This window comes from Gasterosteus aculeatus, chromosome 12 (genome assembly GCF_964276395.1).
Source record: "Gasterosteus aculeatus chromosome 12, fGasAcu3.hap1.1, whole genome shotgun sequence".
NCBI classification, from domain to species: domain Eukaryota; kingdom Metazoa; phylum Chordata; class Actinopteri; order Perciformes; family Gasterosteidae; genus Gasterosteus; species Gasterosteus aculeatus.
Window position 1 is genome coordinate 17862557 of NC_135700.1, and position 27966 is coordinate 17890522.

General features: G+C 43.8%; 1 protein-coding gene and 1 long non-coding RNA gene across 3 annotated transcripts; both read right to left on the reverse strand.

The window, feature by feature from the left end:
* Window positions 1–10900: 10900 nt before the first annotated feature.
* LOC144385331 (uncharacterized) lies at window positions 10901–12114 on the reverse strand. The gene is made up of 3 exons (XR_013451567.1): window positions 11981–12114; window positions 11672–11776; window positions 10901–11463 (listed from the first exon to the last, which is right to left on the reverse strand). It is a non-coding gene; the product is annotated as an uncharacterized LOC144385331 (long non-coding RNA).
* Window positions 12115–16829: 4715 nt separating this feature from the next.
* On the reverse strand, window positions 16830–26761 carry ube2q1 (ubiquitin-conjugating enzyme E2Q family member 1). Of its 2 annotated transcripts, none has more exons than XM_040204991.2 (14): window positions 26443–26761; window positions 25955–26138; window positions 25430–25534; window positions 23759–23881; window positions 23431–23484; window positions 23070–23210; window positions 22819–22903; window positions 22455–22515; window positions 22276–22366; window positions 22121–22179; window positions 21960–22008; window positions 21757–21852; window positions 20596–20662; window positions 16830–20063 (listed from the first exon to the last, which is right to left on the reverse strand). In XM_040204991.2, exons 1-14 carry the CDS (start codon window positions 26472–26474, stop codon window positions 20032–20034), a joined length of 1179 nt encoding a protein of 392 aa, XP_040060925.2. In that variant the 5' UTR covers window positions 26475–26761; the 3' UTR covers window positions 16830–20031. The 2 variants fall into 2 exon arrangements, with proteins under 2 accessions (XP_040060925.2, XP_040060933.1); XM_040204999.2 differs by having other exon boundaries at window positions 26266–26761.
* Between the last annotated feature and the right edge of the window lie 1205 nt (window positions 26762–27966).

The window sequence follows — 27966 nt, forward strand, 5'->3', positions numbered from 1 at the left end:
TGGCCATTAGAATTTAAAATAGTAAAAGGTTGAAACAAACACGCTTGACATCAGCAGAAAGTCCTTAACTGAAAATTACTAAAGTTTCATGAAAAATGTGTGCAATGATGGTTTTAATTGCTTTTCTCTACTGCCAAGGAAGCGCTGCAACTGGAAGCCGACCAGTACTCCCACTCTCTTCCACTGAAGCAGTTCCAGCTTAAGGGTGCATGTGGTTCTGGAACCCCAATGTTGGCTCTGGAGTTTGTACCTTTGCTTTCTCCACAGAGAACTTATTTCGCTTTAGTGGAAGTTTCCTGGTGCGGTGTGTTTGTTCCATGGGAGGTCCAGGCAAAGTCTAAAACTGGGCAACCTCATATTCAAACTCTCAAACACACACAGGATCTTCAACCATCCCTTATCCTTGGCAAGGAAATAAACCACAGTTGTCTTTTCAGTTATGGAAAGGTTACGGCGAGAAAACAGACTTTTTAAATCCTTCAACCTCAAAAAGGAAATATCTGACTGATCTGGGGAATAATCTGATGTTCATCAAAGCCCTTTTGTGGATTCCGTCTTATTTATTATTACAAAAAGTTGACATTTACAAACCTGTGTGGTGATTTACTCAAGCCAATGGAAAATGCAGGTAGATTTGAGTGCCAGGGCGAAGGTTCGGTTGGCTCAATTGAACTGATTTGGATTGTATGTTGGACCCAGGCAAATAGTTTGGAATATTTTGAAAGTTACATTTGATCTGGTAAAACCTTCAGTAGTAGGAGTAGTAGGATTTGAAATGTCTTGTTCATTTCCTGGTTAAGACAAATCTCATACACAACTATGCAAAGATTGCCGTTTTCTCTATGTTGTTGTGTAAGGCAGCACCATTGCGCTGCTAATTCCTACAGTAATAACCATCAGTGGACACGCAAAAGGAACGCTGCCATGTCCTCTTCATGGCGCTTTGAACCACCTGCGTAGGCTGCGTATTAAATCTATTGAAAGCGACTGATGTTGTTCCTTTTTCAACCTAATGCATTCTGTGCCTGCTCAAACACCAGACTCTCTGGATACATTGATCTCTGTTATTTTTAGGCCAATTTGCTTCAGACGTCGCCTCTAATAGGTGAAGACCGGCTCTTTCTCTCTCAAAGCTCACCCAAGGCTGTTTTGAAACATGGCTCCCTGTCAGATTGTTAAATTGTTGAGCTATGATATTCAGGTCTGCGGCATTTGTGCGGAACGAGGCCTAAATGCAAGGAGACATCTATTACAGTGTGACCTTCTCAACAGACACCCCTCCTCTCCCCACCTCCTGTCTCGCTCCCTTCTGCATTCCCACTTTGCATTCTTTGTTTGTAACATTTGGTTTATATGAGTTATATTTCACCGTCCCTGCCTTTACTAACTGAAGAAGATTTTCCATTGAATGACAAAGAAATACAAACTGGAGAAGACAAACAAATAATGGATCTGATAAGGGGAAAAACGAAGAGATGCAAAATTATGAATATCATTTTCTTCCTTTTTTTGTCATTTGAAAATATGAATTACGGTACAGTGGAAGCTCAAACCAAATCATTATGAGGGGAGTAACAGACCAGGATTCACCCTCGGGCGAGGGGATGGAAGTGGCAGGTGGTGGATACAACCAGGCCGGGTAAAATGGAAACAGAGTAATTCACTGTGAAATGTGCACTCAGGAAAAAACTATTGACACGATTTGGAGGAAGAATACTCACCCCTCCAAATGTCTAGTAAAACACGTAATGTGCGTGTCTGTTAAGATGTATTGTTATATATGCTTATTTATTTAAGTATTTTGCATGTTTGAAAACTTTGAATTTATTCTGAAAAATGGGCTTGTATCTACAGTACAGAGTCTGGACACGTTTTCTCATTCAGTACTGTACATTAAAAAATAGAGTCAAAATCTTCATTTCTGGAGCCATACACTTCATAGCTGGAAAAGTAATGGACCCGAATTTCTATTCCACCTTCCTAGTGTTCAGACAGCTGGTCCCCACATGTGAACATTCTCACACACACACACACACACACGTTCATACACTGATGGCAGAGGTGCCCCCTGCACATCAGGACTCTCCACTAATTCAGATTTACGAACATTCCCACACCCTTCGGGAGCTATTTGGGTTTAGTGTCTCGCCCAAGGACACTTTGACATGCGGACTAGAGGAGCCGAGGATTGAAGTACTGATCTTCCGATTGGAAGGCGCCTCGCTCTGAGCCGCAGCCTCAGAAAGTACAGGAACTGAATGAGAAACATGTTATCTTCCTGCAGCAAGTGACTGCTGGATTAGCGAAGCCATAGCTCAAGCTGAGGCAGAGCTCCATGGTGCACGTTAGTCCTGTTGCAATAGATTTATTGATGCATGGTAACAAGGAACTCCCCCCAAGCTTTGAGCTGATGTGGTGTCTTGTAAAGGTCATACCAACATTTTAAAAAAAATTTGAGAAGAAGAATCGGATATTTGTGTGACTCACATGCTCATTGTGCTAATTTTCAACCCTGTTTTCTCCGAGTCGTCTCAGCTTGAAGAAAAATGCATTCATGTGTCGTAACATTTCATCACAAAAAAACATGCTGCTACATTTTTTTTAAATAAATTTAATTGCATTGGTTTTACTGGTCAGCAGGCATCACATGAGCCCCTTTACATTGACAAGCTTTCCAGGATAAGATGAGGTCCTTTTGTTAGTAATACCAGACCATTTGATCGACTAAATCCATGAACAATATTCTTCCGAATATATTATTTGACACCTAATATAGTTTAAAATTAAACAATGGCTTCATGCCTTTCTGGCAATGCAATTCTCATGCTGCTTCCAGCTCTCTCACACTGCATCTCTCTCTCTCTTACGCACTCACATATTCCAACGCACAGATGGTTCAGTGTCAGCAGAATGCAGTTTTATAATCAATTTGGACTCGGGGGCGGAGTGGGTTGATGCTCCTTACTGCAAAGTAAATCCTAAAGCGACTGTTGCTCATATAGTGCAAGCAGGGCAATCACTTTCACCCGTCTGACCACTGGGAAGCCGGACGCTGTGAAGGATCGGAGCTGAGCCGGAGTTCAGGCAGAGAACAGTTTCCTCATGTTCCCTCAGAGCGGGGGTACACTCAGCTCCCTCTGCCCCCATACGGAACTCCGTTTTTGACTGAAAATCCTTTTTTCCGCTCCAACAAGGACACGTTGTGGAGATAGGTGTGAAATCATATCGTAGGCTGCACTTGCATTCACGCCGAGGAAATACTGTCATGTGGAGAAAGATGAATTTCCAGTGGAGGCACGTAATAGGAATAGCAGTTCCCTTCCACTATCTTAAGCTATCTTTCCAAAATAGGCGGCCACTGTTGTCTTGAATATCCATTTTCAATGTGTTCCCTTATAATGCGATGTATTTTAAAGAGAGAAAATTTAAGATCACGTTTTTTAAATAATTAGTGTATTAGGCCAATTCAACAATTAACTTTTACACAAAGCAACAAGCAAATTATTAATGTTGGTTAAGATATGAGGCTGGATAAGTTAGGACATTAAAGAAAACAAAATAAGAACACTGCAGTGCTGCATTTCAGATACATATCACACTTTGAAGCAGGAGTTGCCAATTTGATGTAGATTCATCAAAGTCATTTGTATTCCTCAGAGGTTCCCTGGTTTTATTGGCAATCTCACAAATGTGATTCTCTGAAGTTGTGGGCTACTTTGACAGTGGGGCCACCAGGTTTTTAATCTATCTTAAAAGCCCATTAAAAGCTGTGAATCAGTGGGCGAGATAAGGAACTGTGGAGGACGCTGTGGCCGTTGCCCCGTTTAAGAACTGTGCGATAACTTCTCTCATGTTTTATATAGGTTAATGAGAACACATTTTGCTGGGAATCACTGACAAGCTATATCTCATACATAGAGATGAGGAGAAATGTCCCCTTTGTTGGGTGGACTCTTTGTCTCTCTAAGATCTTGTGACCTACGGCAGTTATTTCCTGATTGCGACTGGGAAGTTATTGCACCAAAGTTTTTTTTAAGGACCTCATGAAACCTTCTGTGGGCTGCACCAGATGGGGGTCCATCGGCCCACTGGTCTTATGGCTTCAGCTCTGTCTTTCTATGTTGACTGACAGACGGACTCAAGGAGTTGGACCCAGAAAGAAGGTCTAATTGTGGCAGAAGGGGATTGCTTATGGGCCCGACTTGTTTACCCCCAATGGGCCAATTATTACCTCATACCTCGTCCTCATATGGGACCCACTTTCAGCTCACACCTGCAAATCAACATAGCAAAGCAAATTGCCTGCTAAGGTTATAGCGCCACCTTTGGGCCAACAGAATGACGTGTCATGAAAATGGCAAGTGCCTCCTCATGCGTGTGCACGAATAAAAAATAAAAAGAAACCGGGAGCCACTTGCACTGTGTTAAAAAATGTGTGAACGTGGCAGCAGCCTGTCTCTTATTTCCTAGACCGCTGCTGGTCTACACCCACAGAGCTGTTGTAGAACATTCAAATCCATGCCAGTGAGCCAAAGCACACCTGTTGAAGTCCACTGGTCGGGACCAAATCCGCCTCTTCAAAGTCCCCATGGAGCTGGACACTTGGTTAGTCTTCCAGCCCCCCACGCTCTGTGCACCACTAGGGCCCACGCACACCTGTTCAAAGTGCTGGTCTCCTCTTCTTGTCGACTAGTTTGCGATTCATATGAAATGAATGCATGGCTAAGGCTCAAACTGTTGGCTTTCACTTCAACTCTGTATTTTATCTGGAAAGGTTCCTGGATAGGTTCCACAACCTAAATGTTTCCTGATTCCTGAACCTGAAAAAAAATCATCATAGCTATTGGTGTGTTTGTGTGTGTGTACGAGATGTACAGAGATACTCCTGTTCCTTGCCTCACATATACACGATTATTACCACGTTCAGTCGTTGTTTCATGCAGCTCCACAAATTCTCTTGCATTGTAATACAATCTTCATGTCATATATTAGTGGTTGTAGTCATTTCAAGTCATTTTCTACTTGCTGGTTGCAGTGAATAAATCCCTTTCTACACTGTAAGAAATGCATTTTAAAGATAATTGCACCTAATGAAGACTAGTGGATTCCTTCCCTTAACTATTATTTCTTTTTGTCGCATTAGAATGGGATCTCTGCGCAGACAGTAACAAGAGGGAAAATGATCTTGTCAAATATCTTTTCTACATAGCGTAATGTATGTCAAATAGGAAAACAAACTGTAGCCTTAACATAGGAGGCGCATCTCAGTGACTATGCATCATTATTCCGCCTCCAGGCATCGTTTTACCAAACTGACAAGCAGCAACTGAGTTACCAGCTTGAAGCTACAGCCCCTTAATGGCCAACCAAAGACAGCAAAACAGGCCGCATACACCAATCAATTATTCATTTATACCCATCAATTTCTCACTGTCTTCTCTTTGTCAATTTCAACTCCCATTCTTGTGTCCCCATCTATCACTGGTCCTTTCTCTTCCTGCCTTGCCTCCTCCATATGTGTCTGTCGCTTTCAGCTCTCTCATCAGTCTCTCCTCCTTCCTCTTTCTCACCGCTTCTTCCTCCCTTTTTGACTCTTTCTGCCGCCTGCATTTTTCCTCCATCGATGTTGGCACAAGTTCCTTAGGCCTCGCTGATGTAAAATGACATGTGGAATAAAGCTAATTGAAGGGTCAGGCGCTACTTAATCCCATCTGACATCAAATCAATTTCTCCCTTTCCCCCTTTCTGGACAACATTCATCAACTCAGAAACAAACTTGTTGCTTGAGGTATGTAAGGATCAATCATAAATTAGTCACAAACTTCCCCTTCAACAGGAGAACGGCGGTATATTTGCCACAGTGTTCTTGGCATGTGTGACTGATAGCCAAGAGCAGGCTCGTATTAATGCTGACAATGGTAGCTATAAGTAAAGGATTGACACCCTATTCGTTTCCCACCTTTCGTTGTGTCGCAAACCTAATGGACTCTTCAAATGTTCAGGGTTTTGCAGCGGAAACAGGACTCAGGATGCAAACCAAGGTTTCCAACATTTTTTTTTGGAATAATTACAAAGTATGCCTGGAAGGAGGCAGGAAGAAGGCAAAGAAAACCGTCGAGGTAAATCAAGAGCAGGCAAAGCAGACGGGGGACACACATGGTTTAAATACACTGGGGAAGTGCAAGTGATTGGACGCAGGAGAGAAAAATCAGGGACACGACAGACAATCACAAAGGGGGAAAAAACCCACAGGGGAGGAAGTGAAGTTAACCCAGGGACACGGGAGGCCGGGAACTACAACATAAAACCAACGCTGCGACACAAACCACGGACGGCCAGAGAGCGACGTTTCATTCGTTGTAGGAAGACAAAGCAGAGAGAGAATCTTCAAAACACACAGATAACAAAACATTCTGGTTTTAGTTGAAACAGTTTTTATACAGTTAGGTCACCTTCATCATCGTGGTTACACTATTATAACCGCACCTCAACCTTTGGGATAATTCCCTTATGATAGGAAAATGTATTCTTGTAATTAGCGCAAAGGCACTTCCAAGGTCCCCTAAGCATGTCATCCACTGTTGTATAATCCTTCTATATCTCCACAGAGTTTGCCAAGGCAGTGAATTAATAATACCGAGGGCTGCGGCTCAAAGCTCTCTCAGAAATGAGGTCTGACAAAGTCTCAGCTCTAATTGCATAAGCATTGCCACTTTTCGTCCGCTCCCAAGCACATCAGTGGGAGTGATGCTTGCGAGAGCTGCCCCCTTGGCCTCGGCGCTGCCGTCATATCTCCTCCCCGCCAGCCGCCCCCTCAGCGGGAAATCAAATACGCTTAATGGAGAGGGGAAACATTACGACTGTAATCGGAAGCTTGAACGAGATAAGTGTGTCACCAATCGCCACCTCCCTGCATCTCGCTGCTGTAGTGGAAAAAGCCTTTAAGGATAACTCCGGCGTCAGCGGTCTTCATGATTCCCCTACTCAATTGGGGGGGGGGGGGGGGGGCGACATGGCGCTTCATGCACTGAGCGTATTCGGCGACCTTCACTCACGCGGAGCCGTTTCAAAAGCTTCTGATTTAATTTCACCCATGCACAGCAGTCAGTCCTTAACAATCATGGAAATCCGCTTTTCAAAATACCGTTACCAATTTTGCAGAAAAGGTTGATGGTAGCGTGATCACTCAATGGGTTTTGTGTTCCTGTTTCTTTGGTTTTTCGTGGCCTTCTCAGCCACACGTCCATCCAGTGGGCTACAGAGTGCACGGCCAGTGGATCAAGTTCTCCCCTTGATTGAGGTCAGTGTTCCTGAGAGCGGAGGCTTAGTGGTGCCCCGGCTCACCACAATCCAGCTCCGGTTTCAGGGGAAATGGGCCGACCTCAGAGGGCAACCTCAAGGTGAAAGGCCGGATAAGTGTTGGGGAGTAGTGGAGGACCAATGAAATGTCCACATCGAAGACGCGGAGAGCTTCCGTTGAGTCAAAGGACCGAGGTTTCTGAGAGATGCGGACAGACTTTGAATATAAAGTTTGTAATTATTTTGCGTTAAAGTAGTTTATTGGATTTCTGTCTGGGAGCTGTTTTTCAAATGAGACATTTGCTGCTGCTGCTGGGTTTAAGAAGGACGGGATATACGGCAAACAGTTGTACCAGTTTCCCCAGTTTGACAACAGAAGTGAAAACCCGTAACACTATAAGGCAGCTCTAGAGATTGTGTCCCATTTTTGCAAATCAACAAGTCGTGTCCAATAATTAGCACTAAATAGCCATTCCAAGTCATGTTAAAATAATTTAAGTGAGCACTTAAATTCGTATGTTTTAGTCGCAGCAATATCAGTAAGAATTTCTTTTCTCGTGATCTGAAATTTGTAAGTACATTTCTTCTGAGTATAACACTGGGAATATTTAATTTCTCGGCTCGGATGGAAACTAATGCATGAAAATGAATCTGGAGAACACCGTGAGCCATGAAGTGTTCAATTATCCTTATAAAATACAATTGCACGGAAATAGCCATTGTTAAAGGAGCTCAGTCTATTACCTCATTGAGGAGTCGCTCCCTGTGCAGCAGCCCAGGTGACGCCAGACGGCACCACACTTACACCCATGTTCACAAATGCTGACATCAGATTCATACCATCTTGATTTGTATTAGATTCCTTTGACTGTAAATATCTTAAATATTCGTGACTTACTTTATTTATAATGATAAAGTGAGAAATATTTTTTTTGCTTTTACAATTTTTTAAAAGTATTTACTGGCTTTAATGTAACATAACGTTGAAATGACTGTAGTGTAGTTTTAACCACAACATAAAAAAGCAGTTATAACTTCAGAAATGACATCACGGTTGCAAATTCCTGTGATTACTGGTAGAAACAGTTCAATTACATATAATAACCATGTGGCCCAAAATACTGCATCACATGTGCATCAGAGTCCAAAGCACCGTCCAGCCAACTCTCCGATCCTCCCGCTGTCAAGAGCCAATCTGGTGTAGAACACACAGGCTTCTCCATTCTTCATCATGGCAATACAGTAATACATTAACAACAAATAATGAAGAAATTCATCAGAGGAGACTTTGCATATAGATAGCCTACTTAAGACGGAAGCATCCATTAACATAACTTGCAGGGAGCGTTGGATAATTAGAGTGACTCCTTCTGTCCTCCCCTTTCTGTGACTAACAGAGAACCATGGCGACACGAGGAGGACATGTAAAAGGCTTTTAGCTTAACAACCTACGATGAATCATCCATTCAATGGAAATACATTTGATATAAATCTTCAGTACGGTTTTGTTTCACCCATATTCACAAACAATGAATGTATTTTACATCCTAAACCTTTAAAATCAGTCTTTGAAAGTTGTACATTCAAAGTTCAACCAACAAATCTATTCTACCTCCACTATAAAAGAAATAAGCCAATACTGCACAGGACAGGTTCAAAATCCCCCCTCGGTTTGTTTTTAGGCCAAAACCGGAAACCGACAGAGAAGATACGACAAAGCGATTACCTGAGACAGTTTCACTGCAGTTTGGCCTCTGACCACCTGTAGACGAACAAATCTCAACCCAATAGACGAGGCGCTCATCCCTGCTAAATCCCTGACAGCACTCAACTAATTATACCAATCATTATTAAATATCCTTTGGATTAAGGCCCCGTCTATCAATCATCGTGTCTCCACTCATTGGACAGGATCGATCGTGAGCCCGTCAATCACTATAGGAAGCAGGTGGAGGAGTTGGGAGCAGACGCCGGACAGTTGAAGTTCCAGAGTTGCAGCCTGGACAGAAAGCGTTGCTTCTTGTGTCATCAACGGCAAAAATCTGCTGAAGCATTATTTTTATGATGCATCTTTCGGTCCCTGCAGTGCCAACTGAGATTTAAACAGGCGGAGATGCCGCTGTTATTATATCCAGGCGTTTTTGATAACTTTGGATGGCGCTGGGGAAATAAAGCCTTTCCCATGATTCCGTTGTAGAACAAAAACCTGCAGATGTTCTTCGTGGGGAAAAAATGCTGTTTAAGCTCTTGTGTCAAAGGTGAAACTCTAGTATCCAACTTATATTATTGATATACTTTTTGACCCTGGAAACTAACACACACCCTGAGTCATTTATCACATTAATTATTATTATTATTACCATTACAGGTAATTTAGCTGACGCTTTTTATCAAAAGCGATTTACATTTTTACATTTTTGCCTTTACCTACTAATCCTTGAACCGACTTTAATCTTAATCTCGCTTTAAATCTAAAACAGCGATATCTGAAAGGCCGCTCTCAGGCCAATCCGAATCATCCACGCAGCTTCAGCAGGATGAGGAAGGCCTGGGACGTTTCTCTCGTTGAGGAACGAGACGGGAGGAAGGAGAGAAGGTGGAGAGATCAGCGGCGGCGTTCGCTGTGACGCCACCTCACCGCCGACGATGGATGACTGCAACACTCCCCCGTCACCGTCGGCTTCTGATGAGCCCTCTTTTGAGGCCCAAGGTGGCGGGCCCTCTTAATGGAATTGCTCTCATCCGGGTAGCGGTGGTATATCGACTGCTGTCTCCAGAGAAAGAGGACCCCCCCCCCCCCCCCCTTCCTTCCCTCCCCCACCCCGCCTTCTCCCTTTGTGAATCGAATGAACTGGGAGATTGATGAGCCTTAGCTGTGTGAAACCAGCACAGCCCCATCTCCAAACCTCGCCCGCAGCCTCCAAAGGGCGCCTATTTAGGGGGGTTAATACGTACGCATGTGAAAATGCAATGCCTCCACCGGGATGTTAGACAAGCAAAGTAATGGCAGCGTATGTCCCGCTCAAGTACAAAAACACCTGGAGGTCCTCCATGTAATTGGCAACAGAAAACACCACGTAATGTAGGTCTCTGTCTCAGCGTTGTGCATCACCACTCTTTTAGTATGTGATAACATATACTGAAAAAGACCAGAGAAAGATGAACATGTTTGTGTAATAGTTCAATAATAAATGGCTCTGCATATACACTTTTAGCTCGACCTACTTTCTGCCTTAATTGATACGCTGTCAGGGATGTATGCGAGTCCTTTGTCTGCAGCTAGCGGCGGCTGTCTTGCATTCTGTAATACAGCATCCGGAGAGTTCAGGAGGAAGAAGACAGGCCGACAAGACACTTAACGCCTCTGAGACTCCATCAGCTTTGTCTTGGTCTCTCTCTAACCTTTTGTCTGTCACGCGGCCAAACGATGACTCGTTCTCAATTCAGATCTGTGTGGCGCAAACAAGTGGTTCGTAACTTCATTATATCAAAAGTGGCACAAAACATAGACGACTGCAAATTAATATAGAAAATGGATCTTTGATTGCAAAAAGGTAGTTCTGAAATTTAGTTTCTATACTAATATATACATATATTACGGATTCCATCTTTGCCTTTTTAATTTCACTACTTTGCTGTTAGAGCGAATAATTCAATTAAATTAAATGTAGAGTTTGGGACCAAGACAATTATCAGAGACTGTGAACAAAGAGTAAGCTGGCTAATAAACAACAAACAACCTCACGGGCCAGATTTGTATCATCCATGGTGATTCATCAAGCCTCAATCATCAGGGCTTCTGCAAAAGTTTAACGTTGTACATTGTTGTTTTACTTAAAGCAATGTCACCATTATCAAAAAGTCAACATCGCCCACCCCTTATTGCAACGTCTTAGGAATGATTAACACCAGCATGAGATGATGCCCTATACTTTTGTGCAAATATTAATTCAAATATTGCCTCATGGCAAAAAGCCCATTCTGTTAAAGCAATTGTCCCCCCAGTAATGGAGAGTCCTTTGTCTTTTCTGGTGGCCCCTGTCTCTTCAATGGGGGTGTAGCCATTTGGCCAATGTAGAGATCTCATTCATCAGGCCTATGAGTGCCCTCGTATCAGATCATCAGTCACCAGCGTTCCGTACGTCCTCCACATCACTCCTGCTGCTTCTCAAAATAGAGCAGGAGATTAGGAAGAGCGGAGCGTTTTAGCCCAGTCCCAGGGAGGTCCATCACCTCCCCTCCTACAAAGCTCCCAGGTCTCCACCCCCTCCTTCCCCAGTCCCTCCTTTTTAACGTTCACCCTCTCCTCCCTCCTCCTTCTCCTCCTCCTTCTCCTTCTTGCTTCTTGTCCCATTTCCTCCAGAATCCTTACCTGGTGGAGCCATCAAGGGAAATCATTGTCCAGAAGATGTGCTGTGTGCAGCGGGGGACCACCATCAGTCACAGGGAGACAGACTCGTCCAGACAGGGACACGCACTGGCGGGGAAGAAGGGATAAATATTGAGTAACTGCAGGTGCTGAATGCACCGCCACTTGTATTCGACGTCCGGGTAAAAACTCCAACATTGTTCATTTTTAATGAATTTCAAATGGTCTTAACTCAAACACTAAGTAGCGGAATAGAAATAGAGAACAAATAGAAATGCTCGCACAGTTTAATACCGTAATATAGTATCTTACTTTGTGGTGATCACGGTGACAGGCGGCTTATTTGGATCGACAGGTTGGAGGCAGATGAAATCATATATAAATGCTGTTCACACGCTACTTTGCTCTTCCATTAAGAGTCAGCACGCACAACGACAGGACCCTGGAACGCAGATGCACAAATGGCCTTCAGACACAATTAATATTGTCAGTTACACGTGTGTGTTTCCTGTCAAAATGTCCGCTCTGAAAAATGAACAGTCATGAAGAGGCCAAACTATGTGGCAGGCAATTTTTAAAGGGGTGGCGAGACCACCACCTCTTCCTTTAGTGCCTGATTGGATGCAGAGGCATTGTGCAACACTCCATTCGTGCTGTGAGCTTAAAACCATTTAAATTAACTAATTCTGAGTTAATTCAGAATAAATGATTTGAGTCAAGTTGAAATGTCCGTTTATGGCACAATTTACATTATCCCTGTTGCTGCGATAATGTAACAAGTTCTTTGGACGTACAGCGGATTACTAAATACGCACACAGGGGACGGTGGACCTCTCGGCCTGCAGACAATAATGGAAGAAAGAGAAAGTACGCACAACACAGCCAATAAATGCATTTTCAACAAATTCAGAAACTAATCCTTCCACCAAATCATTAGCAAATTGCAAAGATTTAAAAGCTGTGTCCCAACTCAAATTCCACACCCTTTGTATCAAATGAGCTATTTTCATTAAGATCCCTCCAGACTTCTGGGAGAGAAGAGAAGTGCTGCTTCGTTAGGCAGTTTGAAATCAATGCTCAGACAATAATTCAGTTCCAGCTCTCCTCTTCAGTCGAGGGGCTGCATAAGAGAATCACAGCAAGACGGATGGTCCATTTCACTGGGATCATTGCCTTTCCTATTGATCGCCCACTGCGGGTTTAGCCCGAGTCCAGGCGCTGCTGAGGAGGTATACGTAGCAGCAGTATAGGAACATAACATGCACCCACTGGCCCGAGCAACAACCCCCCCATCCGACCAAACAGTGTGGTAGTTTGAGCCACGCGGGCTGATCAGAAAGCATTTTAACTGAACTAAAAAGTGCCATCAGCTGTTCTGTGTTGCTTACTTTGCTTTTGTAGTTAGAATGTTTTCCTCTGCATGTGCATGCATGCTTCTTTTGCCAGACTGCACCCGAGCTACAGTCTCCGCCTGGTCCGATAATTGCCACACAGCACGTCTCTCTCCGGACGCCGGCTTATTTACAGTAATGTCTGGTTTTGTTGTCCCTTTGTTGTGTGTAAAGGAGACTGTCCGCTACAGTGCCCACACCGTATTGAGTAAGCATCTGAGATGAGTCATAGCCCTTGTAATGGAAATCCATTTAGCTCGGACTTGAAGTATAAGTCTGCGCGGGGAAGCGTGGCGTCACGCTGAGCTGAGCTCTTCAGCAACGGAGGGACGAGCGGGACACATTCAAGGTGAAAAGAACAATCAACTAAAACGAAACTAAAGAGCGTTTGCAGCTGACAGGCACTTTTAAAAAAAAAAAATACTTTTTTGTCTATTTTTTCACAGTTAACACAGTAAAAACCTGGCCTCGGGAACCGGGTGTCCTCAGGTTGTCTATTCCGAAGGAGAAGAGCCACAGAAGCTCCAGAATATGAAGCAAAATGCAGATCAGTGGATCATTAATATTTACACATCCTTCAAGCCAGGGAGAATTGGATTCTGAAGCTGGCCTTTTAGTGTAATATATGCGCTGTGGCTCTTGATTGTGACGTTAGCGCAGCCTGAGAGGCAAACTGTGAATACATTTGAAGTGAATCTTTTAATGGAGACATGAAAGAGAGCCGGTGAAGGTCACTCTCTCAGTGGTGCTGCGAGCTTTTGCACTCTCTTAAAATGTTTGAGTTACTTGAAATGAATCAAGACTTGGCTTCCCTTCCGAATGGGAAGTTGTGCATTGTGCGATTGTGCTGTTTTCTCCTTTTCCACTGGAAGGGCTCAGTGTTTTCTCTGGATGAGGGGATCATTACGGTAAAAGCAGAAATGTCAGGAATGAAGCATTGCACAAACATTGTGGAACAAAGGCGTTTGATATCACTAAACTAGATTTATCTAGTAATAATCTGTAACATATAAAAACAATCAAGAAAAAACACCAATAGTTAAGCTATCATACTCCTACAGAGGTGGACCTGAATGAGTAATGAGCTCTATCACCTTTTCATCTCTTTGTTCAACTTGTATTATTTTATTCTCTGTGTGTGCTCAATAGATGTGATTCATTTACAATTCTGGGCCCCATCAGCAACCAATGTAGTTCCAAGTCCTTCAAGGTAAATGTGTCCCTGACCGCTGATGTGTGTAACATCACCTCCCAATGACGCAGTGATAATTAGAGATCAAATAAATAGATGACAGACCACAGATGGATGGACAGAAAGGTAGAAGCCGCGAGACCTTCTCATCCCCCCTGAAAGCTCCTCTGCGTCCATTTGGAAAAAGTCAAAACATTAATAAATTCTGAAATATTTAGAGGATAAACATATGGGTCCACATTGGCTACTGAATAAAATATGCTCAATCACAGTGATCTCCCTGTGAAAATTGCTCCCCACATTGCCATTCCCCACCATCAGAGAATCAGAATACATTATACCGCCTCTCCAGACACCAATCACCCATTTACACAGCGCCGTTTGAGTTGTACATCTCTGCCATTCTTTTCATTTATGTGGAATATATCGTAACCTTTCATTCTAAACTGAAAGAAAGCGGTGTAGCCACAGTGTCTGTGGCGACGGCACCTGTCGCACTGCTTTCCAGATGTTCCACTCTGACGTCACAGAGGCATCGGTTCTTCTTCAGCCGCTGATTCTCCGGTATCTTTTAAAGCCAGACGTTGTTACTGCAGCTCTGGGCCCGTGTTCCCAATTTACTCCAACAAAGGCTCAGACGGACCACCATAAAAGCGTTTCACAAATCACACACTCCCTGTGAAAGTGTCTGCTTGTTTAGAGCATATTTAGGACCACAGACCAGAGATATTGTCACAAAAATTATTGTTTTGGACTTTTTCTAAGGATGAAACAAAACAGATGCATTGTGTTCATTGAGGTTAATAGGCGCTAGTAGGCGGACAGAGCTATTCTAAGTTAAGCTAAATGGCGGCTCGGTGCATATTTGAGATATGCGAATAGCATCAGCCTTCTCATCTAACTCAGGAAAGTCAACCAATCTGTACCACGATCCCTTCAAAATGACATCAATATCTGCATCCATATTGGCTCCTGCTAAACAAAAGCGACTAATGACTCCCACTTAAGCGGTGATATTGCATCCAACCTCATTGGTCAGTGGAGAGCGACGAAGCAATCAGGCCAATGGCAAAAAAAACCTTTGCAGCTTTCCCCTCTCGGACTGAATCTGGGTTTACTGCAGCGCGCTTGCTTTGGGAGGAAAAGCAGTGCCAGTCGGGCTCTGACGGATGCAGGGAACGCGGCCCACCGTGTGCCGTGCTGCGGCCCGGGGTGAAGGAGGAGCAGTCGGCTATTTCTTGCCTTCTCGGCGTGGGCACCGGCAACTTAATCACAGAGATGCACGGGCCGCTCTCCTTCTCCGATTGGCTGAAGCCGGATAAAGAAGCGTGCTCCTCTCTGGCCAAGAGGCCGGGCCCGGGCCAAAACCACAACTCAAAAGAAATAGAAAAGTGCTACATTTACAGGCATTTAAGCCTTTCGTTGGCCGACTGCAGACTTCCACTAATCTCTCTCTCTGCCACAATCTGCCCTTTTTGGTTTGGATAATGTTCCGGGTATCTTGCGAAACCTTGGTTCTTGATTTCCAAAAAAATCACAACTATCGGGAGAGGAAAAGTAGACCACAAACTCGATGGTTCGATTGAGCCGTTTATCATAGAACTGACATCTATAAGAGCGGCCCTGGTCCCCCCCCGACCACAATATCTGATTCAAACACACTCATGTAGAATATGAGCTGTCCCCATCAGAAAAATGACCTTTATTCATCCGACCTTGAAGGAAATGAGCCACAGAGGTGGCGAGAGCGCGAAGGAGAGTAACAATGGCGCTGACAGGAGTTGTGGAACGTCGACAGTGAGGGGGGAAAGAAGAAACAGCAGCCAGGAGTTAAAGGAGCGCTCCAATACCATCTAGTGGTGGTTTTTACACACACGAGAAAGAGAAAAGCCACAAGAACAAATGAGTAAGTGCTGAGAAATTTAAAAAAAACAAAAACATTGCGAATCAGATTTGTATCCACCGCAAATTCGTTACGGTTTGAAAACTGATACCTGTGCATTTGCTGATTTATTATTCTATGAATACATGAAAATGTTTAATGAGCCATGTTGCCACATGTTGGACATAAATCAAAGCTACCCTGCAGCGCGGCCCCTGAAGTGAATTAACACCTTGGTTTGAAACAGCAAGTCAGTAGCTGGTACACCTCGGACACGGAGGCCTTTAAACACACACGGTTCCACGTCAACGAGAGCAACAGTAATGCAGGTCACAGGTGAGCCAGGGCCTCGAGTCCCCGCGAAGGAGGCCGCTCTGGATAGAAACACACGTGTGAGTATTTTGGTAAACACCACCATCTCCTGGAAAAGACAAGAAACACACCAGGATCCACAAGGGACGAGCGGAGGTTGGAGTCACGTCACGCACGTGCGAGGTTCATCTCCCGGTAAGCAGAGAAGCAGCTGGACCTCCGTCTCAGAGCGTTAGTGTCAAAACAAGTTAGCTAATCAATACTTTTTATTGGTTGGTGATACATTTTCATTCAACGGCATGGAGATTTTGAATGGATTACTCTTCCAGGAAACAAATAGTTGTACACTTCCTATTGATAAACACCTCATTTAGAACAGAAAAGTGATATTTAATAAAATTCTTTATTTATAAACTTGATGCAAGTTTACAAATTACTTTACATGGACAAAATCACCCTTGCAATGGGGAAAAAAAAAAGAATGAACCCAAACCAAAGCATGCTAACAGTGCTTTATAACCCGGCCACTGCGGTTAACGAAGCAAGGTGAAGAACCCAGGACGAGGCCCATTCAGACCAACATGTCGCTCGCCAAAGCAGAGAAGGATTTTGTTAGTCAGACAACGGGAGCCTTGAATACACCAATATTCCAAATGTCAGGTCAGAAGGTGTGTGGGTTTACTGCCATTCTGATGGCACGCAAATCGGGACTGCGGCTCCTGTTGGGGATCCGAGCAGGTAGACGTCTCGTTCAGTCCACGCGTCTCATTAGGATCTGACCTGGTTAAAATAAGCGTCACGCGGGGAGAAACCGCCCGGTGCGCTGATGTAGGGAACCACGAGTAAACAATTAATGAACAACCGATACATCTACGTCTTTTTTTAATCACCCTACCCGACCACTCTTTGTCTTCAGTAGCTCGGTGCAACACACCCGTTGGATATATTGACATGCACAATACAGCAATATCAAAGAGACGGGGTACATGTGTCCTGAACCCTCTCATCGGGTTATTCCGAGGGCGGGAGCGCACCGCTGCTCCACATCAGATTCCCAAAAACAATTCCTTTTTTTTTTTCCTTTCTTTTTTTTAAAACCTCAAAAAAAGGGTTTTCAGAATTTAAACAGCAAAAACATACCGCTATAGCTTTTGGTAAAACAGACGTCTCATTCAAATGGCCTCAGAAACGAAATATCGACACGTTCAATCTTGCACTTCGTGCCGACGTTCTGAAGCAATCCTTCGCAGAGTCGAGTGTGCAGTATGTATTCCTGAGTTTGCTTCTCCAGAGAATGCGGGGGGTGGGCTCGACAAAAGTGACCAGAATGAAGTGATAAGCACGTTACCGATGGCATCACAACAGCTAACAACCATGCCAATGATTCAGTCAGGTTGGGATTTCTGCTCGTGGGGAAAGCGAGTCAAATCAAAATGTCAGACGTGTGCTGAATGCAAACAGGCTGTATGATATATATATATACGTACACCCATCTGTACCGGTTTGAAAATTATCGGTGTGCCGTGACTGAGGTCAGTCTAACTGGTGGAAATTCTAAATCAACTTTTTTTTTAAAAAACAAACGGGGGAAAAAAAACAAGGAATGACTGTAAGAATTAGCATAACTAAGCTTTCTATGCTGGTTTTCAGGACAATATACTTAAAACAATGCAAGTAACCACACAATAGAACACCCACAACAAACGTGTAACTGCATTAAATCGGAATGCTCCACACAGTTTTCTGCATATTATTCACATTACATCAAAAGACCCAGCGCGCTGAGGGGTACGGCAGCGCTGAGAGTGGTTATGAATAGTAACCAGAGAGGCGCTAATGGGAAGAGCTGTGGCAAATCGGAACCAATAATTATCGAACCCACACAAATATTCTGGAAATGGACCAGACTCCAGTCGATCTTCCCAGGTGTGAAGGTATTAGGCCGGGACTATTGCTGTGAATTTGAAAAAGAAAAATCGGGCTGCGTTTTAAAAACCAGCCGTGAGGTTGCGGAAAAGTCGGACGGTAAAAAGGTCACTTACACACCCCCCCCCCCTCCTCCAAAAGACTGGTATAACTGCAGAAGTGCTCAGGTTGTGAAACGAGCTGCAAGAACTAAGCGGGCGACGGCGCTGATGAGACTCGTCTTCCTCGGTACGAGCGAATCGTCTCCTCGCTGAGGTTCCTCCGGTTTGAGTGATACGATGTGAACGGCCGATTTCTCTGGAACGCCACGCGAAGCGGCGCCGTTATTGTTAAGAGGTGCTGTCGTAAGAGAAGAACGGTACTGCCAATAACAAGAGGATTAGAAATCAATATTTAAAAAAAAAAGAAAAGAAAAAAAAGAACAAGAACAAGAAAGGGGAACAAAAGCGCAGTAGTCATTAAGCTTACATCAGATCACGGTGAACTTTTGTTTCCTTCTGCAAGAGTATCCATGAAGCCACTTCTTTTTCTTAACTCTAAATGGGTCTTGTTGCGGCGCCCCTGCTGTTAATAGTCAAGGGTTTTTATAGTAATACAGTCTTTGCCCAGTCAAAGACCCAGACAAGGTTACATTATAAACAATTAAATCATTTTTGCAGAAATACAAATTTACATGTTTACACGTGAAGTTAAAATCAACTACATTACAGTGTGATCCCAACCGAAAACATGGCCCTGCTTGGCCTGGTCATGTTTCTTGGGCCGCCAACACACCAAACCTGTCCTGATGGGAGGGGGGGGGGGGGGGGGGTGTTAGGAGTCGTCCAGTTGCTGGTTGAGACGATGGCGGTGGTCCCCCTCACCCCCCAACAAGAGGCTGTTCTTCATTATGTGCTGTCCCACCTGGGCTGCTAAAGTCTCCACGGGGCTTTAAACAAAAACAAAAACAAAAAAAAAAGGCAAAAGCAAGCCAGCCCCGGACGCCGCGTGATTCCCAGAGGAGGAATCTTGGCATTGCGAAGATAATACGTGAGCACAATATTACAGAGGACATCCATGGAGAGAAAAGGAGAGCGGTTCTTCCACCACCAGCATTTAAATGTCCCTCTCGGGCCACCGCTGCATCACGTCGCGGTCCAGTCCGAGGCCAGAGAGGAGGAGGAGGAGCAGGTGTCCGCAGGAGCAGCCCGACGCCACTGGCGGATAAAGTCACGCGGCACCCTTTGAATTCGCAGCCGGCAAGTAACCTTTGGCTTACCGCCAAAAACAAAAAAGGGGGAGAGAGAGAGAGAGAGCGCGCAACGCTGAGCCGATTGTTTTCCTGGAGGAGGGGGTGAATGTCGCAGTGGGAAAAGCCGATTTGTCAGACAATAGACGTACAGAGATAAATATTGAGGAGTAGCTGATGAGCTTGGATGTGCATTTCAGGTAGATGTGTGTCTGAGTGAGTGAGTGTGTGTGCGTGCGTGCGTGTGTATGTGTGAGCTAGTTTCTGGGCGGACACTGAATGAGGAATTTGGTTTGAAGTTCAAACTCTCATGTTAGAGAGCCAAATGGTTTCGCAGGATAAAAAAAAAAAAAAAAAAAAAAAGATATTGGTCACAAGGAAAAAAGGAATCGAAAACATGTGGTCCCAACGCAGGAAAGGGAGGAGTCTGTTTTAGCCGTCTTCCTTCGGAGGGGTGTACCAGCCTAAAAGGGGGGAGGGGCAAAAACAAATGATGTCTATTCAGTCAAAACAAAAAGAAAACCATCAACAGTCCTCAGGTCTCCACCACAAGGGGAGTCATGGTTACACAGCGGACATTAAGTATCCGTCTGCTGCTGCTGCAAAAAGGGTCACAGTCTTCATCAACACCCCCAAAAGGTTCCGTGCACTATTGTTAGGTCAGAGAGATACAAGTGTGCACGAGTTATGGAGTTTAGTCGGTAACAGACTTTAAACAGAGTCACAGGGACAGAAAAGACCAAGTAACATGGTTACTGTTGAAGTAGGAATCTCGTCCTCACAGGCCTGTTGTACTTGTATTACGATTATCCTGCTAATTACTTTACAAATTTGCTGTAATAACAACAACAATGGATGTCAATGTCGTCCGTGTTTTGGAGATGCACAACGGTACAAGCAATCATTTCCCTCTGCTCTGATGCATTGGAGGGATTTAGTTTCAGTAAACACGGTCAGTAATGCGCACCGCAGGAAAGGGGAGACAAAAGCACTCACCGTTCTTTTCGTGGATCTGAACCAGGGATTTGTAGGACTGCTGTGCTCGGGCGAGATTGTACTGGTTCTGTGGCACAAGAGGAAACATGGAATCAACCTCGGTGTGCACTGAGGTTTATCACCAACTGAGTAAACAGATCAGGAAACAGCAGTTGATTGTTACTGGTGGCTGCCCGCATCCCTTTCACTACATCGGTACCTGCGTACCGTTCGGCACACAGATCGGGTCCAGTCGACCTCTGGAACACGGTCAGACCTTACGTCCCCGTCCTCCCGCTGCGCGTCCCTCCCCCACAGAGAGCTAAACACCCAACAACATCGCAATGGTTTGCTTTCCTGGGGCCTAAATGGTGGAATTATTCAAACTTACTTAAGAGCACTTGATTCTTGTTGCTCTGGTTCTGTTCCCTCTTGATTGAATGCACTTATTGGAAGTTGCTTTGGATAAAAGAGTCAGCTAAATGAAAAATGTAAATGTGTATGGTACGGCTAACTCTTTGGGTTAGGCTGCTTCTCGCCTGCACCTGAAATGCACTTCTATTTGAAACAATACAGCATTCTACATGTTACACATTGTGTGCGTTACGCAGCACACCGAAGCGTGCAAGTGGTTGTGAGCTACACTCACTACACCGCCTGAACATCTGTGTCTACGTGAAGCTGCTATGCTGCTTCGATATGTGTAGGAACGCAGGAACAATATGCATGTGGACATGACAAACTTAAAATTGGTTGCACATTAAAACATCCTCGCATTTAGAATAGTTAAATAAAGATTGAGAATAGATGAAAGGGAAACACATGAAATTAACTAGCGGAGGAATTTTAACCAATTTGCAGCCATGAGATTGAGACATGAAATATATATATATATGTTAACGAATTAAACTCTGGGAGAAGCCCGATTAGGATTCGGTAAGAGAACAGCACAAAAAGATAAGCATCTCCCTCAGTTCTCCCAGTGGTGACACTTTACCCTCAACTACACTCCCATGGGATAAAATAAGAAAAACACATATTATCAGGTTGGGCTGAACAAACAGAAGATGTTCCCACGGGATAATAGAACACTACTTAAGAGCAGGGACACTGAACCAGGCCTCTGTGTCAAAGCGCATTCATTGTGGTCTACAACATTCGCCGTGACTCTTGAAAACTTACTTTGTTGGCTCCAAACTGCACTCTGGCTTTTCCTTTGACTAAAGTGGCATTGATCTGCATGATGACAGACTCAATGGAATAGGCACTGCTCCAACCCTGCACAAAACACAAAACTCAATGTCGACAAAAGTAGTCTTAGAATATTACATACATATGCCGCAGTGCAAATTTACATTCATTCGCTACTTGAGGAAATACAGTACCTGTTTGGTGAGAAGTTCCATGCACAGGGCACCTCCTCCAAGAACGTAACTAAGCAAACACAGAAAAAATAGGTATGACAAAAACATAATTAAGACTCAAGTGAGAAAGTGGTCAATGGGGATGGAAGAGACTGAAAAGCGAACCAGCCAAATTCACTTACCCTCCAGAAAGCACAGGAGAAACCACCCGGACAAACGGGGGATCAAAGGGGAAATTATCCTGCAAAACAGGACCAGCAAAAAAAAAAGCTCCAGTCACAGACTGCATAGACTAAAATGTTTTATCTGTCATAAATGTAGAATAAAATGTACTCACTTTATATGAGAAGTTTAGTAAAATGTAATCCATTCCTTCCTTTTCCTTGAGGACTTGTAAATCGCTGTGTAAGGGGCTATCTGGATCCACCCTGCAGGTCGGTAAACAGTCAAGTCAGTCAGTGTTTATGCTGACGTGGAGAAAAATAACACACGACCCAAAACCCGGCCGTTACTTACGTCCTCAGCTTGATGTGCCATTCATACAAGCTGTCGTTAAGCAGCTCGACTGAATAGATGCCTGCAAAAGAAATGTATTATATTTGGGTTCCCAGAATTCTACCAATGTACAGTCTAGTAAAAGGATCCTGTCTTCCGTTTCATTTTATAAAACTGACAGGCGATGCAGTGGGGCAACGCGTAAAATGTACATGACTGATGTCCCTCCACTGTCTACTGTCTAACTTCTAAGCAGCATGGCTCTTGTACTACAAAGTCGGATGTTCACCAATACTCGTCCATCACATCCAGTGAATAGAACAGCCGATACGGTTTGGGAGGGTTTGTCGTCATGCATATGCTTGTTTCTGGGTCAAGTGCTTACCCGTCTTGTAACTCTGAGACCTGTAGATCTCTCGAAGCTCCTTCATCAGGCGGTCAGAGGCTTGCACAGAACCAGACACGGCTCCCTGCAAAATCAAAAACAACAGCTGTAACAATGCAGACCGCCAACACAGCTGTCATCTCTACTTAACACGGGCAACAATCTATGTACAATAGATCAGAGGTTCCATAGCTTATATTAAATTGCATTATGAGACTTAAAAAGATTTACTTCATTGAATAAATACTTACATTCAAGTGGTCCTGCCTCTGGTTCTTTCGGATTTTCTCCAGGATGGCCAAATTCTCCTTCTCGATGCCATCATCCTCGGACTTTTTCCCGTCCACAGGCTCCTCCTCTTTCATCTCATAGTGGTCCAGGTCTTCTATGTCCTGTTGTATCATATTTCATAATTTAGACTATTTCAATACTTACTGGAAACACAACAACACAGTGCAGGAATCCAAACCAAAAGATGTGCTAAAATGCGCTTGTTCACTAGAATACCATCGCAACAAAGCAAACATTGATTATGGAATATGAATATGCAGGGTGACTAGAGCATAATCAAATCAATATTTGCTGTTGGGGTAAGCAAAGAGGATAACTCACCTCTCCCATCTCCTCCTCCTCCTCTTCTTCAGATGTGACCTCTTCTGTCCCATGCTATATCAACACACACAAGGCATTAAGTGATGCTAAATAAAGTAATGTGAAACAGTCTCCTGAGACGACTGGTGCTCTTGTTTTACATAAGACCTTCTTTAGCTGATCAGAACCACAGAAAGCGCCTACTGATCAGCTAGCAGAGCAACTTCACAACAATCACCAAAGTCCTCAGTTGTGTAGGCTGCTATTTCGGTACTGATAAGATACGATTGTGTCCAATTCCTTAAAAGTGATCAAACGCGTCCTGGCCGAGCCAACTAGGCAGCCTTGCCTTTCGGTCTTGTGCAACGGGTCCTGCAGGCAGGGGCTGGTCGAGCATCTCCACATCTGGATGTTGGGGAAGGTTGTACAGCCGACAAAGATCACAAATGAGTTTCTTCAACTGCTGCAAAAGCTGTGAAACACAAACAGGAGGGGATGAAGAGTTAAACAAAGCATCCAAGACTGCAAATGCAGTTAAGCAGCAATGCTATGTGACAGAAATGTGACAGATTGCTTGTGTTACATTTATCTGATGCTTTAAAAAAAATAAAACAAACAATTATCAGGTTGGTCTGAAATTATAAAGCCGATCGGATTCTGAATCTGCTTTACAATCTCTACACAATACAGAATGACAGCAGTCCTGGGATTTATTATATAATTCTTACAATCCTAAACAATTTCAATAACATAACAAAGATATATATGTTTTGTAATCACAGGACTTAAAACTTGTGATTATACAAAACAGAAGACAGGGGATGATTACATCATTCGCAGAGTGCCGTGTTTATGGCATTCAACCTTAAACTGTGGAATAATGTACTAGAATCTTGCAATCTGTAAATGTAGCAATAAAGTTAGGGGCCAATTACTCACACATGATTATAATGACGGGTTTACACACGAGTATACTGACATAGTTTGTACTCTCTGACAATCATGAAAGTGCCCTCAGCTACCGTGTTGCGCCTTTGCAAAATGTGGTGCAATTCAAATATACGGTCTCTCGACAACATCTGTGCAAAAGTAGAACAATGCATTGATCTTATCTATGCACGGGAAGGTATGGCGTGTCGCTTAAATAACAGAAAAATAGATGTTAATATAGCAATGTAGACTAATTATCATGCAAACTGCAAACAACCGTCAAAAAACCTGACAACACTTCTATAAAAAGCACATTTTGAATCCTACAAAACAGAAGCATGAATAAGTAGGATAAAGAAGCTCAGGGTGTCACAACACTCGTAGGATTACATAACAATCTGCTCGTCAGAGCCACATTTTGACCTCAAAAGTCGTCCCAGTGATCTACTGTCAGTCATTTGCCGTGCTTAAAACATGCCTGTTTGCAATCGCCAGCTAAGTTTGACACGTTCAACTCATTCCAAGTCACACACCTTCATGCAAGGCGTGCCGCCCGTTTTGTTTGTGCTTGAAAACAGAAGAAATTCCACATAAACTCCAAGTCGTGTGCATCGTGTGAAGGCGGCACTAAAATGAGCATAAACCCATTACTAAGCGAACTGAGTGATTCGATGGAAGCTGCCTCACCTAATTACTCCACCTCCCTCTGATGGAGCTCAACACAGCAGACCGGCATTAAGTCAATAAATGCACAGAAAAGGCTCCTGCAGCCCTGGGCAACACTTGTTAGGCCAAGCAATTAAATGAAGTCAAATAGAGTGTTTTCCTCATTCCGGCAGACGTATCACTCGCATGGAGGTCAAGAACAAGTCCGCTCGTCATTCTTCTTAACTCGAAGCCAACAGCCGCAGCGCGTGAAGCCCGAACGTTGTGTCCCCGTAAGCATCCACGCAGAGGTCTCAACGTCCACCAGGGAAACTAAAATGGTCAGCTGTAGATCCTCACTTAGAGGGCACAGATCAGCCAAATGTTCCTCGGTGACACATAGTGGAAGAACCAAGAGAAGAATGAGGAGGAGAAGGATACCTACCAGGGTGCTGCCCTTTCTCACATCTTCCAACCGCTCCAAAACTTGCGCCAGACTCGGGTCATCAGAGTCCACAAACCATATGGGCGGCGTAGATGGATAAGATTCCTAAAGACAGTGAAATCCAGCAACAACAACAACACAAAAATAAATAATCGGATCGTTACATCAATACATCTGACCTATATTCACTCGCGTGTCGCAGGGCTAAACATAGAACCAGTACATAACGTTAGATTTGACTTAGCCACATTAGCATTCAGAATGCAGCGTTAGCCAACAGACACGGCTCATTCTTAGTTATTTGTTAATGTCGCGGTGTTAAGACAAAAATAAATCCCCCATATTATGACTGCGTAGGTCCCGCTGACACCTAAGAAACTACGCAAAACCCGTCCCGCATAGCGTCAGATTGTTTAGTTGTCGGGGAGGGCTGCTACCTGACTGGCAAGTTAACCAGCTAACTTTAGCTCGCTAACGACCAACAAGGGAAGAGTAAAAAATCCCGGCACTTGTGTTATAACTTACCGTTATATTACAGTGGATAATTAACAGTTTTTCCCCAGTTACATTAAACTGGCAGCTCAGTTCGTCGGGCTTCCAGTCAATGATCCTGAATCGTTCGTGGTTTGGATCAAAAATGGACTCCAAAAACTTCAGTTCGGCCTTGAGCCCCGACACCGACATCTTCCACGCATCTCCGGCTGGGCCGCTGGGGAGGGGGAGAAGTCGGGACTTAGCCTTTAGCTAACGTTAGCTAAAGCCACAACGCAGATTTCTGTGCAAAAAAAATGGTTCAAACGTGGCAAAGAAATGTCGGACTGTCCCGGCAGATGTACCTGGAGACCCAGTACCAGCTACGAAAGCGCCTGGACAAATTAAAGCGATTTGCTGGTTACGGTGCTAACGTTAGCTAGCCTCCAGTTAGCATTTGATTAGATGCTAGCGGGCGAGTTAGCGAGCTAGTCCGTTGTTGTTGTCTTTCCGTCTATTGTTGTTGTCAGACTATAACATACAGTTTTAGGTACTCGCAGTGTCCCGTGACCATCTCCTCACGGTATCCCCGGACTGTTTGTCATTGTTCATTTAACCAGGGTGCTGTGATCCGTTCTCCGCGATTTGAGGTTATATCCTGCTGTACGGGCAGTGTTTTTCATCCCGGTGTACAACTGTAGCTGGCCTCTTGTGGGGTTTAAAGATGGCGTCCTGCAACCTCCCCGTTCCCGCAGAATCCCGGCGTACTGCGCGTCCTCGGTATATCCGAGGGTGAGGCAAAATAAAGGAAAGTTTACAACAGTTGATTATTTAGTCAGTTATTAAAGCATGACAGTGACTTTATTGGGGTTTGATTTTTTTGATTTTTTTTTTAAAACAAAGCCTATTTCCTGAATTAGGTAATACGTGCTAGAGAATAACCGGTTCACAGAACTTGGATGGAGTTGACCCTTTGTCATATAAGTGCATCTTTTTTTGCTTTGGTACCACAAGGATGAAATACATTTAATCATTCAGTGTCTTCCATAAATTAGACATTCGTAATCTTACAACTCAACATACGTCTTGAATTCACGCAATCATAACTTTCCATTTGGCCCATATACAAAATTCTGTTGCTATTAAAATTGAATTGACCGTTTGAGGCAACGGAACCGTTCCGTCTACACACTATTCTTTATTATCTGGTTTAAGTTCAGCACATGGCTAGATGGTTTCAACTCGTTAATCTACATTCTAGTCAGTAGGTCCAATGATGGCCATCTAGTACAGAATGGTCTCACTAAGAGGGAACATTACGCAGCTTCTATATCCAAAACAAAAGTTAATTCATTAGTTGCCTACTAGAGCGTTCCTAGTCATATGATTTGTTTTTTACAATAAGCATATGTTCTCATTTTCTCAATGAAAGTTAATTCCTAATCATTCAGAATCCCTCGTGCATGCTCTTGATTTTTGCATAGCTCTGGATCAATTGCAAATTATTGGAGAATCTTATAAATGAGGCATTTATAGTATAAATCAAACTTATCATTTCCCACCATAAATAAAAAAATAAAGCTTGCTGGGGGAAAATTCACCTTTTGTTTGTAAAAAACGAAATATAGTGTGCTCACAGGGATGCAGGAGTAATATACTCCACTCTTCATCTTTCCCTAGAGGAAACAATAAAGAGTGTATCAGATCATGTCTGCTGTAGTCTCTGGTGCACACTAGGAGGTAGTGTTGGCTCAGGTTTCAAATAGTTCCAGGTTCCAGTAGGGTTAGATCATATGTTGTTGGTCATACGCTCCAATAACTGGTGGTTACGTGTTTCAGGATACACACATATCTACTATTCATCCTTGTGTATATACATGTTGACGCCTTTTGATTGTTGAATAAATGACAAAAGTGGTTTCTGTCTCCTGTCAAAGCTTTGACGTATTTTTAACTTTTCCTGTTTCAGGAGGCAGAGAGGTTCAACACCAAGCAGATGGCAGGAAATCTCAAAATGAAAGAGATATTTTTGTCCTTTCGTTTGGTTACACAGGTTTTAGGACTTC